The 16,409-nt window shown below is 41.2% G+C and overlaps 2 protein-coding genes across 3 annotated transcripts in view; one reads left to right on the top strand and one right to left on the bottom strand.

Moving 5' to 3' along the window:
* Positions 1 to 1,297: 1,297 nt before the first annotated feature.
* Positions 1,298 to 16,409, bottom strand: part of LOC146499911 (glucose-6-phosphate exchanger SLC37A1-like) — a 32,733-nt gene continuing 17,621 nt past the window's right edge. The window contains exons 16-22 of the mRNA XM_085135356.1: positions 9,025 to 9,110; positions 8,157 to 8,205; positions 7,365 to 7,438; positions 7,158 to 7,236; positions 6,696 to 6,793; positions 6,220 to 6,284; positions 1,298 to 4,634 (exon numbers count right to left, since the gene is read on the bottom strand). Of these exons, the coding sequence (XP_084991482.1) occupies positions 4,619 to 4,634; positions 6,220 to 6,284; positions 6,696 to 6,793; positions 7,158 to 7,236; positions 7,365 to 7,438; positions 8,157 to 8,205; positions 9,025 to 9,110 (467 nt within the window). The 3' untranslated portion in view covers positions 1,298 to 4,618. The remainder of the gene's footprint in view (positions 4,635 to 6,219; positions 6,285 to 6,695; positions 6,794 to 7,157; positions 7,237 to 7,364; positions 7,439 to 8,156; positions 8,206 to 9,024; positions 9,111 to 16,409) is intronic.
* On the top strand, positions 9,873 to 12,850 carry LOC146499912 (uncharacterized). 2 transcript variants are annotated; one of them, XM_085135359.1, is made up of 4 exons: positions 9,873 to 11,124; positions 11,266 to 11,516; positions 12,081 to 12,186; positions 12,354 to 12,850. In XM_085135359.1, the coding sequence occupies exons 1-3, from the start codon at positions 10,995 to 10,997 to the stop codon at positions 12,174 to 12,176; spliced, it is 477 nt and encodes a 158-aa protein (XP_084991485.1). In that variant the 5' UTR covers positions 9,873 to 10,994; the 3' UTR covers positions 12,177 to 12,186; positions 12,354 to 12,850. The 2 variants fall into 2 exon arrangements, with proteins under 2 accessions (XP_084991485.1, XP_084991484.1); XM_085135358.1 differs by having other exon boundaries at positions 12,081 to 12,170; positions 12,341 to 12,850.

A 16,409-nucleotide genomic window follows, 5' to 3' on the forward strand; every position in this document is an offset into this window, starting at 1 on the left:
AGGCCAACTACATTTCACCAGGGCCTGTGGTGCTGTCCAAAACCATCCACAATACACAAGGGCCTGTGATACTGGCTGATGCCATCCACATTATACCACTGCCAGTGTTGTTGTTGGCTGAGGCCATCCACATTACACCAGGTCATGTGCTACTCGTTGATACCATCCACATTGCACCAGGGCCACTGCTCCCTGTGAGGCCATATTCACCACACCAGGGCCTCTGCTGCCCGTTGATGCCATTCACATTACACCTGGGCCTGTGGTGCTGACCGATATCATGCTCATTACAACAGGGCCTGTGATGATGGCTGATCCCATCCACAATATACAAAGGCCTGTGCTGCTGGCTGATATCATCCTCATTTCACCAGGGCCTGCGTTGCTGGCTCATGCCATCCACATTTCACCAGGGCTTGTGTTGCTGGCTGATGCGATCCACAATACACAAGGGCCTGTGCTACTGGCCAATACCATCCACATTTCACCAGGGCCTTTGCTTCTGTCTGAGGCCATCCACATTACAACAGGGCCTGTGCTACTGGTTGAGGCCAACTACATTTCACCAGTGCCAGTGTTGTTGGCTGAGGCCATCCACATTACACCAGGGCCTGTGCTGCTGGACAATACCATCCACATTTCACCATGTCCTGTGATTCTGTCTGTGGCCATCCACATTACACCAGGGCCAGTTCTACCTGTGAGGCCATGTTCACCACACCAGTGCCCGTGCTTCTGGATTGGGCCAACTAGATTTCAAAAGGGCCTGTGTTCATGGCTGATGCAATCGACAATACACAAAGGTCTGCGCTTCTGGCTGATGACATCCACATTGCACCAGGGCAACTGTTCCCTGTGAGGCCATATTCACCACACCAGGGCCTGTGCTGCTGGCTGAGGTCATGATTTAAAGTCTCACACACAAGCCGTCGAAAGGGGAGGGGGGCCGGCTGCTTCCAAATAGAGCGTATTTCATTTATAATGTTGTAAATCCAAGCCCATTATGTATTCATGATTTGAATCCTGGGTTGTGTGAAATCTCAGAAATGCACCCTAGACAAAGTGAATCTGTGAACTAAGGTGTAGGTATGTTAGATCATGTTGTGGTGATCCTCGAGTTGAGGGATGGGTGTTCATACTGGAGTGCAAAATTAAAACCAATGGAAGATGGACAAGAAAAGTTCAAAGCCATCAGGTGCTCAGTTTAGAAAAAAGAGAAAAGAAGAGGAAGAGAAATGAGCAAAAGATACAGGTAAGCAGACGTGTCATTGGATAATGGCAGGTCATCATGAAACAATCAGAATCAGAATACTTTATTAATCCCTAAGGAAATTATGTGCGTTAAAGTTGCTCCAAGAAGAAATGGTAATAATAGTAACAGTAAAAGACTAAACTCCAAACAATGCAACAATGTTACAGATTTTAATATTAATTAGTCATTGTCAATTGTCAGTGTTGGGGAGTAACGGAATACATGTACCGCCGTTACGTATTTAAAATACAAAATATGAGTAACTGTATTCCGTTACAGTTACCGTTTAAAAAGGTGGTATTTAGAATACAGTTACTTTGTTGAAATAAATGGATTACACGGCGGTACTTCCCTGTTTCATGTTGTGGCGGGTCAGGACTGTTTGGGTTTTGTTTGACAGCTACGTTCTGTTGTTCCAGGCGGCAGCGTTACGGTTGCCATGGTTACAGGGTGACGCTCTCTCTCTCTGCTGGGTGAGAGAGCGCCTGTTGTTGTTGTGCTAAGCTAATAGGCAGAATGCTACAGGTATAGCTCTAAAGAATGTAGTATCATAGGCAGTGTAGTCCGTGCTGCAGGGAGAATGGACTGCCATACCCGTTATGTGTCTGTGAGCGAGGGAGGGAGAAAAAGGAAAAGTACGAGCTGTCATCGAGCAGAAATGGGAGCTGGAAGCATGTAAATATAATAATAACCACTGCAGCCAAGAAGAGAGCCTGACGAGCCCAGTTGTAAGTAAGCTATTAAGACTCGACTGTACACCGTGTTCGTGTTTTCCTCCAAAAACAATAAGTTCTGTTGGAGCAGCCTTTCAACGCCTCTCTCTGTCTCTGCTAGCAAAGTTGACCCAGACAACAAAGTAAAGCTAGTTTTCGGCTACGAGCCCGACACGAACCCACCGTATTAGCCAGAGGTCCCTTTACTACGGTTCGGAGCCGCGGACCTTCAGTAACAGTAATAAATCACAGCAATAGTACATTCATGTAGTTGTAAACAGCATGATAATATGTTAAGTAATCCAAAGTATTCAGAATACGTTACTGTCATTGAGTAACGTAACGGAATACGTTACAGAATACATTTTGGGGCATGTATTCTGTAATCTGTAATGGAATACATTTTAAAAGTAACCTTCCCAACACTGTCAATTGTTGATTTGTCCTGTTCTCATTGTATGACGAATTATTATGATGGCTGTTTGGTAGCTGTTTGCATACTATGCATACTCTCTCTCTCTTCATATGTGTGTGTGTGTACAACAGCTTTATGTTAATATATATTATATATTAATGTTTTATTTCCTTTACAATATTATACATTAAAGTATAATATTGTAAAGGAAACAAAATCAAAAAATTGTTGAAAAACAAATTACAACATTGTATAAAAATTACAATCATCAACTCAAACACTTGGTTCTAATTGAACAGAAATTTATTATTAGCTAATTTCAAAGATCAACATGTAGCTTTGGCTTTTCTCTATTGTTCGTGTGCTTCTGTGTAACTTAGAGTCTGTATGTATCACTGAGTGGGATTCTCCTTGTCAGCTTACCATTTCCACAACACTTGCCACTTCCAGGTGAGTCCACATCATGTACGAATTAAAGTAAAAGCTGGCTTGCAGTAGCATACTACAAAACAGGCATCAGGCAACACAAGGTTCAACCAGTGAAAAAAGCACATGATTTATTTGTTTTCTCTACATAAATCAACTTCAAACCAAGTTCATTTCCATGGAAACTTAAAAAAATTGCCCTGCAAAAACCAAGAAAGGCACACAAGGTCTCAAGTATTAATCTTATCACTGACACATAACATTTACATGTGGTCTTGTTCCAAGGATATTGTCTTAAGAGTACAACCAAGATCCCCTTTAAAATACAGTTACATAAACCTATTTCACATCTTTTAAATACATACAATATATCACTCTTAATGATTAAAACATAAATCTGCAGAAAAATAAATCAATGTTTTAATTCATGATATACAGTTTGTGAATTTTTAATGTGTATAAGATCACGAGAACAAGAATTAAATGTAGTGTTTAGTCCTTCTCAATAAATATTCTTTAAATATTCTTTCCACTGTGAAACAGAAACGGTCTTATTCATCTAACATAAATAATCCCCCCCCCCCCAATCACCACACAGATACACACACGTATAGAGAGAGAAAGAGAGAGAGAGATCAGCTACATTCATTTTATTACTAAATCACAAACTACCACAGGACAATGGAAAAGGAAACAAAAATGATTTTCAAAATAAATACACATGTAAACGAAACCAATCCCATCATCTCTTTGGTTCAACGAGCTGGTCTTTGTTTTCCTTCTTCTCTTCAACAGATATGATGGAATTAGTTCTGCATCACTGTTTCCAGATGACTGCTATCTGATTAAATTCATGTTTCAAAAAAGTTAACAGCTCTAGGCACGATATTAAGAAGTGGTTCTGTCCAGGTTTTGGGTAGAGGTATATGAATTTATCCCAGTACAGCAATAAAAATAAAAATATCAGTATGGGCATAGAGTCCTCCTCATAAGCCTCAAACTTTGACAGACAGCTCACATGGCACCAAATAAATGAACTGTATGAAAATTTTGCCAATACAAACACCAACAATATAAAACACTATTCATACAAAAAGACAGTAAGGACACAAAGACCTAGCAACCTGTGGTGTTTCCAGTTTTAGTGGTTCTAATTGGCAGAACTACAATCGTTAAAGTGCTATTTATCATGAAGTCCTGGGCAAGTACAGTGTTACCTGAGACTCTATCATGTATGTTTTCTGTATATTTGCTACAGAACTCACAGGAAGCAAAGTGTAAATACTGCATGCTTGCTGTTTTTGTAGCAGGTCTGACGTTATTTTAGTCCTGGCAACGACCCCAGCTTTGATGAAGCTCTTAATTCTGTGATTGATAGCTTTAAAAAAACAACTATCAAAGCTAGGTACCACTGTAAAAGGCACAAAATTACAATTAGCCCCTTAAATTAATTGGACAGGTAAGGTTGAAAAAGTTCCAACATACAAGTGAGCAGCAGGACATACCAGTCATCAGGTTCAAACTGAATTCAAGGGCTAAGACGGAAATTGGGAAGTTATGCAAGTACAGTAAGTGCACATGAGACTTTTAAACTGTGTGCCGCGCTGCTTGCTCAGCGCAGCAGCTGCAACTTCAGTCATAGGTCTTCATCAGTAAAGCACTGCAGCATGATTGTAGGCGCACACAAGCATACACGCTGGTTTATTAACAATCAGTTTCATCTGTCAGGACAGTCCAGTCACAATCCATATCAGCCTTAAGTGGTTTCATTGCACTCTGCGTGTATGTGTGTACGCAGTGCAATCAAAGTGCTCAGTGTTCCTTCAACCTGTGAACAAGAGACAAACATTAACGCTGTGTTGATAAGTTGAGTCATTAAGCTTTACAGTCACCACCAGTGAACTTCCTGCCCACGAGGGAACATTACAGTTGGTTTGTTTTTAGGAAATAAATCAATCTGCACATGTTATGTTCACATTCAGCCCCCGAGAACACATAGTCGATCACTGACTGTAGTCGTACAAGGACAAGAATATTTGAGTCATGAACCAAGTTTGGACTGTTTTTTTAAGAAACTCAAGTATAAGCTTGTATATAACACATACAAAAAATAAGAAAAATAAAGAGAATAAGATCTTTAATGTGTAACATGTCTGGTGCTGGTCTTCCATAAACTTACAAGACCATAGAAGAATTTGGCACAGAGACATCAGCAACATAATTTTAAATTATGTCTGAGTTATTTCAGATGTGCAGTTCTTGTGTAAACCTTCTGAACTACAGCCAGCCCAAACCAACCAAACACAGAGTTTTAAATCTTTTGAAAGCCTGACACTTAGCTTGTGCATCTTAGCCATAAAATTCAAAAAACAGTTTTATTTGCTGTAATCCATCGTCCACCTGGTTCTTACTCAGAGTTTCAAATAATTTTAAATTGATTATTGTGGGTGACTCTAACATGCATGTAGATAATGACAACGACAGCTGAAACGCATTATTTTATCTGTTAGACCGAACTCAATCTCATCCCAGCAAACTTTGTGAAACCCAACAGCTGCGGCATTCTCAAAACTTTTGGCCTGTATATTCGGCATGTCTAACTGAAGACATGCGCCTGTTTGGCCCTCAGGTTATTATCTCCCTTTTTTGTTTTCTGCTGCTTTCAATCAGCTCTGTGGCCATTCTGACTGAAAGGAGTTTAGTTCCTGGTTTTATTCTTGCTGTCAAACCATCGTGGACTCTGCGGCCCCATTTAAAAACCAGACAGCCTAAAGCTAAACCTGAGCTTTGGTTTAATGACTCATCCTGTCAGGGGGAAATGTCGCAGAGCACAACGCAGATAGGAAAGATTAAACTACAGGTGTCGTTTTACATTTTAAAAGACTGCCGGTGTCATTACTGCAACGCTATCAAAAAGCCAAAAAAGAAATATTTTGCAAATATCATTTCCTCCAAAGGCCATAACTCACATGTGTCATTTAACACTACTGACTCTGTCCTTAATGCTCCACAGAATGTCTGTTTAAGCTTCTCCTGATATATGCAATAATTTCCTGAGCGTTTTTATTAAAAGGCTGCCACCACCAGGGCTATCGATCATAGTGATCGTAGATTAAGCCTATTTATTTTGGGGGGCAAAGCCAGTGTTCACACTCATCATGTTGTATTTAATCCATATGAGTAGAATTCAACTTTATTATCTGCATGTTTGAAAGTTCTGTATTTCTTTTGATAAAACATTGAAGTACTTCTCAGTGTATTATAACTGTTTTGTTATATATAAAAAAAAAAAAAAAAAAACCAGCCCAACATTTGAATATCAAATTAATGCAGATACACAAGAATTTCAGTACAGCACCAAAAGCAGCAGTCAGGCTGAGTATAATCATGATCGAGATAACAGGAGGACTTACTCTACAGTGGAGATAGGATGGGATTTAGATGAGGCCAGCTCCTTTGTCACAAGCCGTAGCAAAAGCTGCAAGGTTACACATTAGTATGAGCATCTGTTTTTCTATAGCAAGCAAGACCACTCGTCATTCAGTTCATTTTATTGGGCATCAGAAACAAGGGTAAAAACACAACATTGTCTTATTTTTCTTGTCTCTAGCTCCTGAGCTAAATATCTGACTTTTCACTGGTTCACTAGCTGGTCTCTGCATCTGTCTGCTCTTTTCTGCTGAGCAGGTAGTGACTGATGGATTTTCTGAAAACAACTGCTTGTTGTTACAAAAAACCTTTACAGCAGCAGTGACTGAACCAAAGAGCTGGAAAACTATCAGTGTGTTCAAAGAGGCCAGTATTCTGTGCTAATGTGCACATAGGTGCCAATTTTTTGCTTTCGTTTTGTCATTTTGTAATCTTATATGATGCAAGTTAAAGGACTTACCAACAGAGCAAGAAAGTCAGCAGTCATCAGCATGTAGAAGACCTGATCCCAGCCGCCTGCAGACAGAAGTCCAGCTAACAGCGGGCCAAGTGCTGCGCCTGACATCACAAACATGAACAAGATTATTCGTGTACATGAATCCTCTCTTCACATTTCTGAGCAAAAATAACACAAGGCATGCTAACATAATCATCATTAAATGGTAACTAAAGTGATATTTGTATCGTTTATTATCATCAAATCCAACAAAGCCAGAGCTTCGTTGTTTAGCCTGAGCCAATGAGCTCTGAACACGCAGATTGTACACAAATTTAAAATCAATTCTTGGCTGAGGATTCATGCACTTGTTAAATGTAATTATTAACAATTATTACTATCATACATATTACTAATAGGACCCTAATAAGACCCCTCATTCTCATCCAAACAAGCTGTAAACATAAGCTGAGCAGCAGTACTGACCTACAGATCCTGTGCCATCAATGATGGCTGTGACTGTAGACAGTGCTCTGGCGTTGCCTTTCAGGCTCTTGTGGGTGCCCTACAGCCAAATAAAGAAAGGGGGGCAGAGAAAAGACGACAAGAGGAGAAAGGTGATTTTAAAATGAAATAAATGATGATTTACAAACACAATCAAACTCGAATTACAGTAGTGTTAAACATCCTTACCAAATCAGCAGACACTGCAGTTGTGATGAGCGCATATGGTCCATTCACTAGACCTCCGCACACTAACAGCATCCCTGAAGCACACAAATTAAGGAAGTTTTATCCTGGTTGTAAGGAATGGAAATTCTGCAGCCACTGAAATCTTACTGCTGGAAACAAATGCATGCAGGCTGAGGTGTTTGTGTCCTCCACAAACCTGCCGGTAGTGTCTCACTAGCATGTGCACTTCTCTTCATTAGAATGGGTGTTCATGTAATTACAGTAAATGTGAGCTGATATTGCTCTGAAGGCACTACATTGTATCCCATAATGCCAACTTCCCTTGACCATCAGCAGCTCAGAGGGAATAACCAAGAGTCGTCATTTATGCCACAGTAAACAAGTCACTTGTGTTTATTTAGATTTGATTGGACATTCAATCACTGACTGATAACCTACTGTAATAAATGCAACCAGCTCATGTGACTAAATTTGTACGGACCTCAGCACCTGGAGACAAAGGGCGAGATAACTCTAGTGCTGATATGAATTTATTTATTGTCCGTCTCGTGAATCAAAGTGGGTGCTGGTTCCACAGAAGGAGGCCAGAAAGCTGCAGGCTCTGCCTCCCATTCTACTTTAAGTAACCTGGGAACCAGGAATAAGCCTGCAGTATGAGAGGAATTTGATTGGCTTCTGTTCTGGATATGCTAACATGCCTTTATCCTTTCATTTACATGTATTACAATTAAGGAACAGAAAATTGTTCCAGACCTACTGATTAACTATCATTCAGTGGTAGCATGTTCTTACCAATCATTGGCCCCAAACCAAACTCACTGATCATGGAGAAGCCATAAAGCTGCAGGAAAAGAATAAAACAGGACAGTTAACGCTCACGTGTCTAATATCACCTCATACTTTTACATGTAAGCCTTTTACTATAAAAATAGCATGAAATGTGTTGTAATCTTTGCTCCTCAGCAATTATACTCACTGGACACTTTATAGGGGACACTTGTTCAACAAGTTGTTAATGCAAATACACAGCCAATCACATGGCAGTAACTCAATTTAGGGATGTAGACAAGGTCAAGATGTTGATGTTTAAACTGAGCATCAGAAAGGGAAAAGAGGTGATATAAGTGTCTGTGAACATGGCGTGGTTGTTGGCTGGTCGGCGCTGATGATGGCTGATGTCAGATGGGGGTTACTCCTCTCAGCAGTAAACTGAGGCTACATTTACTGTCCAAAATTTGGACAACAAAAAACTGCACAGATTTGGTATTTTGAGACAGTTTCTGTCTGCTAGTTTTTTCACATGTGAAGTGAGTTCACTGTGCTCAAAGGGTCTCTGCAATCACGAGATCTCCACCTGACAGTGTGCCTTCAGGATGTACTGGAACAGAAAATATACTTTCTAGACAATCAGCCAACAACTGAAGAATGTTTTGAGCACCTATCGATCTATGAAATGAAGAATCGCGGTAGTTCTGAAGGCAAAACGGAGCCAACCTGCACCACCTAATGAAGGGACTGTGTCAAGTGCTGCACAGCAGGGGGAGCCAAAAACCTGGTCTAATCTCCCCTGTGCAGGCTTCATAATCAAAGAGTGTTCTCACAGTGTTGCAGCACACAGTGGACGATCTTTCCTGACTGTTGCAGTACAGTGAAGACTTACTGTAGGAGCAGCTAGCAGTAACATGACTGCACAGGTGGTGGCTCGCTTCCCCAATTTATCAGAGATCACGCCTGCTAAGACGCCCCCTATACGACAGAAAGACACATTCAGTCGTTAATCATCATAATACTTCATGGTAATCATATTGTACATTGCTTCATAAACCCTGACAGCTGGTCTCTGTCAGGGTTAATTATCACAAACCTAAAACCACAGACATGCAAAACATGCACGAAGCTTCCAGGTCTGAAAAATGAAGCTGAATAGATTTTAAACCTGCATTCTGTCTGAAGGCCAGCAGGGAGAGACTCTTTCTGTGTATGCACAGTGTGCATGTCTATGGGAAAATGTCCCTCTGTTCTTTTGCTCTGTAAACTGCATGGCTTCATTTTTCAGATCACAAATCTGAATATTAGTAGAACCTGGGACCATTTCGTGGCCTTTGCGTTTTTTAATTCCACGCCATTTCCACTGTGTTTAATGGAACATAGCCAAATTTTCAAACATGTATTTTTTTTTTCATTTTATTTTAAAATTTCAGTCTGAGTTTCTTAAATGAGCTTAAATGGCTGAGCTAAAGGCATACATCCACTATCGAACCTCGTGGCCGATTTCTGCCCCATTGAAACCCATTATAAACGCTATTTTTCATACCACCATTATTTTTACAACGGTTAATGTGATTGTCTCAGTTATGGTGCCATTTTGGAGTCCGGACCTTAAACCTGTAATTTTTTCATTTGTCCATCAGATGGCGCCATTTTTTCATATTTCAAGCAATGAACGAACTTCAGCCAAAATTAAAGATTTTGAGCGTGTCGTTCTGCAACAAAAAGTGAACGAATTGGTGTTGTGTGTCACTATCAGTGTTGAATAATGATGTTGGATAATAGTAACTGTGCTTTTTTAAAAATATAAAGGCCTTTATGTCTAAAAAAAAGAAAAAAAGACACACAAACACACTTTTTCTTTCAAAAGTATTTTCTCTCAGACGGCCACACTGCAATATAAACAAATTAAATAAAATCAAGGACCAAAACCAAATTACTTAATTAAAAAATTAATTATTTTTTACATTGAAATAAATTTTTTAAAACTGCTGCGGTTAAATCACCTATGACCCGGAAGTAGTTACTGACGGGAAGCCATTTGGTGCGTTTGTAAACAAACCCTGGAAGAGAGGCATGTGAGATGGACGCGGGTTTTTTTTCTTTTTATCTCTTCAACGGTCACAAATCGGGTAGCGACACAACTATCTGCAAATTGTGAGCCAAGCGGTGGAATTTCGAAAAACTTACGGACAATCGCCACCGTTCTCGGCGCGCACAGGTCATTTGGTGACCTGTGCGCACCGAGAACGGTGGCGAAGTCTCGGGAATAAACACCCCGAAAAGTGCTGATGTTTTCGTGAAAAGTGAAACATAAGTATGGTTACATTATTATTTTGAAGGTTACAACAGAAAATTATTAATTTTTAAATGTTACGATGGCCGTGACGTCCTTCCGATCTTTTTTCTTTGTTTACTTTGCATGTAAACAAATAAAAATCCTCTAGTTTTATTGTCTACGCAGCAGATTACTTCTAAAGGTAACGGTGTGTTCACACCGAACGCGATGGACGCGAATAGAGCGTCAGGTTTACATGTAAAATCAATGGAAAAGCGCGATGACACGCGATTGCAGGTCCCACGAAAATTCGGAAGCAGATTTGCGTCGCGAAAACGCCAAAACGCATGAAATGCGCGTCAGTGTAGGGCATCTGGCGTGTTTGACTCGCGAAAGAAAACCACGCGCGTGAGTTTTTGTGTTGCATTTTGTGCATACGCGCGTTTCACGTCTACCGCTCAGTTGGAAAAATCTGAACTCCAGCGTCAAATCGCGCCGCGACAACCAATCAGGAGCCTGGTGACGTGGCTCTGACCTAGGTCAAAGGGGCAGATCCAGCAAAAGCTCTTGATTCTTCATTCAGTATGGAGGAAAAGCTCAGCAGTGCCGTGGCTAATCATCCAGAGATATATGATACTAGCTACTACTTCTACCGAGACGGGAATAAAAAGGACCTAGCTTGGAGACACATAAGTGAGGAGATCGGGCAACCTGGTAAGTTCATTCCTCCTCCTTTTTAATTTTCAGACTGACCCGATGAACCCGCGCAAAAGCTAGCAAGCCCGCCTACTGTCCCGCTATTTTCCCACTGATGTACAAATACCTTTCCGCTAACAAGATAATGCGTTTATTCAGAGGACATCTGCAGGAGAAAGTGGAAGAGCCTCAGGGACACTTATAATAAGGAGAAGAAGACAGAGAAGGAGAAGAGGAGTGGGTCTGCAGCAGGATCGGGGAGAAGATGGAAGTTCTTCGCGGTCATGGGGCTTTTGGACCCCTTCCTCACCCCGCGGGAGACAAGCGGCAATATGGTACGGACCGTGGAGAACTTCTCCCCCAGGACCAGGGACAGCCCGAAGAGGCAGCAGGGGAGTGTCAGTCAGAAGGTATGTTTACAATGAATTAATGTAGGCAGTTAATTTATGCGTGTTGTCATACAGGAATATATTTTGTTTATTAATAAACAGTAAACAGTAGTCCCGCTGTTCATCCGTCACTGCCTCGCCTTTTCGCAGATTTTTTTATTGCACCGTACAGCTTTCAACGATGCGCATTGCATTCTGCAGCCCAAATGACAAATCTCCTCCGTGTCGTGTCTCCTGCGCTTGCCAAACTTATCATGTTTGGTTTTGATAACCATCACGTCCAATAGTAAAAAACAGCACAAAAACACTCATAACTATGACCCTCATTCGGAAATAGACACCTGCACCGGGAGCTAAAAAGGCGCACAAAAGTGGCGCCGCAGACGGAGAAAAAGCGCGGCATAATACTTTTACGTTTTAAAATCGACAAAAGTTTGCACTTTGAGAATCAACTTGTGAGAACTGTGACTACTGTTCATGTGCTGCAATAAATGAGAGACCACTGTATATAATAAGTATATAATAATATAATATTCTCTATGACTATTGTCTTCAACCTGTTAACATTTAATATTGTCTTGATAGAGTCAAGTAATCATGCAGCAGAGTCCTCCCCTGTCTCTTCTCCTGGCTCCCCAGTCTCTGGTCCCTCAGCTCCTGCTGCTGCACCCACAGGTATGAACATCAAGCACTGATAGCTTTTTACTTGCTTGGATTCCCTTGTGATCACCTTTACTAAATATCTACAACCAATCTGTTTATGTCATGTTTTTTTCAATTTTGAAAATGAAAATCTAGTAGCAGCCTTCTCATTACTTTGTGTTGTTTTGTGCTGTGTTTTACAGGCCCACAGAGGACAGCTCGAAGGCGGGCGAGGGACGGGTCCCAGGACGGTCCATCGGCGGTGGAGCTGGCCATCCTGGAGTCCCTAAAGAGGCCATGCCCGTCTCCAACAGAACATTTCCTCCTCGGCCTTGTTCCTGTTCTGGAGAGCATGCCGCCTCAGACACGAGAATTCGTGAAATTTCAAATTTATAAATTAACTTTTGAAAACAGCACAGCTTTGTTAAATTTGGAAACATTGGACCCTAATGATCAGTAGTTTTCTGATGAGGCAGCAGCTCTCCAGGGCAGAAACAATGCTGTTATTTTTCTCCTCCTTCTCCCTGAGGCTCTTCCACTCCAAGCTGGGTCCTTTTTATTCCTGTCTCTCTGTAAATAGTTAAATTTCATATATTTATGTTTAATGTTTTTGTTACTGAATTTATATATTTTTTCAAATAAACATTTATAATGACAAATGTCTCTGTTCTACTACACAGCAAATATTGGCACCCGACTTGACACAAGTAGAATTTATTTCATATTATACTAATGACAAAACATACAACATACAGTGGGATGCAAAGGTTTGGGCAACATTGTGAAAAGTAATTATTTTCCTGTACAAATCATTGGTTGTCACAATAGAAATTGTCAGTTAAATATATCATATAGGAGACACACACAGTGATATTTGAGAAGTGAAATGCAGTTCACTGGATTTACAGAAAGTGTGCAATAACTGTTTAAACTAAATCAAGCAGGTGCATAAATTGGCAACACAAAAAAGAGAAATGAAATAAATATTTAGTGTGTCTCCTATATGATATACAGTGGGGCAAAAAAGTATTTAGTCAGCCACCGATTGTGCAAGTTCCCCCACTTAAAATGATGACAGAGGTCAGTAATTTGCACCAGAGGTACACTTCAACTGTGAGAGACAGAATGTGAAAAAAAAAATCCATGAATTCACATGGTAGGATTTGTAAAGAATTTATTCGTAAATCAGGGTGGAAAATAAGTATTTGGTCAATAACAAAAATACAACTCAATACTTTGTAACATAACCTTTGTTGGCAATAACAGAGGTCAAACGTTTACTATAGGTCTTTACCAGGTTTGCACACACAGTAGCTGGTATTTTGGCCCATTCCTCCATGCAGATCTTCTCAAGAGCAGTGATGTTTTGGGGCTGTCGCCGAGCAACACGGACTTTCAACTCCTGCCACAGAATTTCTATGGGGTTGAGGTCTGGAGACTGGCTAGGCCACTCCAGGACTTTCAAATGCTTCTTACGGAGCCACTCCTTTGTTGCCCGGGCGGTGTGTTTTGGATCATTGTCATGTTGGAAGACCCAGCCTCGTTTCATCTTCAAAGTTCTCACTGATGGAAGGAGGTTTTGGCTCAAAATCTCACGATACTTGGCCCCATTCATTCTGTCCTTAACACGGATCAGTCGTCCTGTCCCCTTGGCAGAAAAACAGCCCCATAGCATGATGTTTCCACCCCCATGCTTCACAGTAGGTATGGTGTTCTTGGGATGCAACTCAGTATTCTTCTTCCTCCAAACACGACGAGTTGAGTTTATACCAAAAAGCTCTACTTTGGTTTCATCTGACCACATGACATTCTCCCAATCCTCTGCTGTATCATCCATGTGCTCTCTGGCAAACTTCAGACGGGCCTGGACATGCACTGGCTTCAGCAGCGGAACACGTCTGGCACTGCGGGATTTGATTCCCTGCCGTTGTAGTGTGTTACTGATGGTGACCTTTGTTACTTTGGTCCCAGCTCTCTGCTGGTCATTCACCAGGTCCCCCCGTGTGGTTCTGGGATCTTTGCTCACCGTTCTCATGATCATTTTGACCCCACGGGATGAGATCTTGCGTGGAGCCCCAGATCGAGGGAGATTATCAGTGGTCTTGTATGTCTTCCATTTTCTGATGATTGCTCCCACAGTTGATTTTTTCACACCAAGCTGCTTGCCTATTGTAGATTCACTCTTCCCAGTCTGGTGCAGGTCTACAATTCTTTTCCTGGTGTCCTTCGAAAGCTCTTTGGTCTTGGCCATGGCAGAGTTTGGAGTCTGACTGGTTGAGGCTGTGGACAGGTGTCTTTTATACAGATGATGAGGTCAAACAGGTGCCATTCATACAGGTAACGAGTGGGGGACAGAAAAGCTTCTTACAGAAGACGTTACAGGTCTGTGAGAGCCAGGGATTTTCCTTGTTTGAGGTGACCAAATACTTATTTTCCACCCTGATTTACGAATAAATTCTTTACAAATCCTACCATGTGAATTCATGGATTTTTTTTTCAGATTCTGTCTCTCACAGTTGAAGTGTACCTCTGGTGCAAATTACTGACCTCTGTCATCATTTTAAGTGGGGGAACTTGCACAATCGGTGGCTGACTAAATACTTTTTTGCCCCACTGTATGTAAGTGACATTTTTCATTGTAACAGCGATTCATACAGGAAAATAATGACTATTAATAAGGTTGCCCAAACTTTTGCACCACACTGTATATAGGAACATAGTGAAGGCAAGTTACTTAAGAGAGTAAAAAGAGGTTAGTTTATTTTGGAGTAGAGCTCCATTTATTAAGAAAAAATTAAAAAGACAGGAACACTCTTTAGAGGTTTGTGGGTGGAGCCGTTAAAAGAGCCGTTGTGGGGAAGTCACTCGGACTTCAAACAGGCTACTCCTTTGGTTGCCAAGACACAGCTCCCTCCGCCAAGAAGTGAGCCATGAATTTCTCCCTCACCAGGACAGCCTCTCTGGAGGAGTTGTTTGCTGGCAAGGAACCTGGACAAAATTGTTTAAAATGAGTATTATGTGTACTGCAGTTACAAAATACATTATTGAAATTACAAAATTACAAATTAGAAAACATATATCTTACATAAAACATTTAGTAATTATAAGGATAATTACATGATATATATTAGATATAATCTAAAACAGTCTGTGGGGATTATATACAAATATTCAACTATCCCAGAATTAAACCAGGTCTAAATAAAAAGGAGTGAGTATCACAGTGGTCCTAATGCTACAGTTTGCTATCAGTAAACACCGAGAGCATTCACTGTTAGCGTATAAATGGATGGTTTAGCATATATTAGCACAGGTATAAATAAAGGACTACCGTATTAAATACTTTTACTAACCTCAGGCAGATGGACAGGCGCTCTGCAGGTGGGATTGAGCACCTGTAATTGGTGTCTAGGCGGGCGATTCTGGGACCGACGTGGGAAAGCAGGTCCTCAAACTGGCCGAGTGAAAGACTGTGATATCGCTGGAATCGGCCGTCATCCAGGCGCAGCTCCTGGAGCAAATGGTGAAACTCACCAAACTGCTCACGCCTCTGGAGGACCTGATGGACCCAGGTACAGCGAGGACGTCTTTTACGCCACGCTACTCGACGTGGCCGCATAACAGAGAAGCGCCATCCGGGGGGAAGCGTAAGGAACTTTTTTGACACATTTCACTGCGTGTTGTACACTACGTGTTGAACTATGCATGTGACAAAAAAAGAATCTTGAATCTTACTATTCACATGTGCTATGTCGTGCCAAATTAGACGGTACAGGTTTAGGCTGTGCGAAGAAGTGTCTTTGTTTCGCGAGAAGCAAAAAGAGTGAAAAATTAGTATCGTTACATTCAGTTTGAGGGCTACGACAAAAAATATATATTTGTTTTCACGTGGTGTCGACGTGTCGCGCTGGGGACACTGACACCAAGACCCAAACCCCATCTCCTGGCAGCGGGCAATGGTGCTGCTCATGTTGGGCAAAGGTGCTGCTGGTGGGCCGCTGGAGCTGTTCACAACGCCCCCCGGACACACAACTTTCTCTGATTCCCAGTAACATAAATGTTCATCCTTCTAAAATAAATGTTTTTCTGATTCAAAGTGATCTTGTATTGTTATTTAGACAATTTATATTTTATTTTAGAACAAAACAAGGTAATAAGCATTTGGTGTATGCAAAAAATGATAAACCTGATATGGCACTATATGACATTTAGTGTGCTCCTGCACAAAAAATAATAATGGATCAAAATGAATGTTGGTGCCAATGTTTGGAC

This window comes from Neolamprologus multifasciatus, chromosome 16 (genome assembly GCF_963576455.1).
Source record: "Neolamprologus multifasciatus chromosome 16, fNeoMul1.2, whole genome shotgun sequence".
In the NCBI taxonomy this organism is placed as follows: Eukaryota; Metazoa; Chordata; class Actinopteri; order Cichliformes; family Cichlidae; genus Neolamprologus; species Neolamprologus multifasciatus.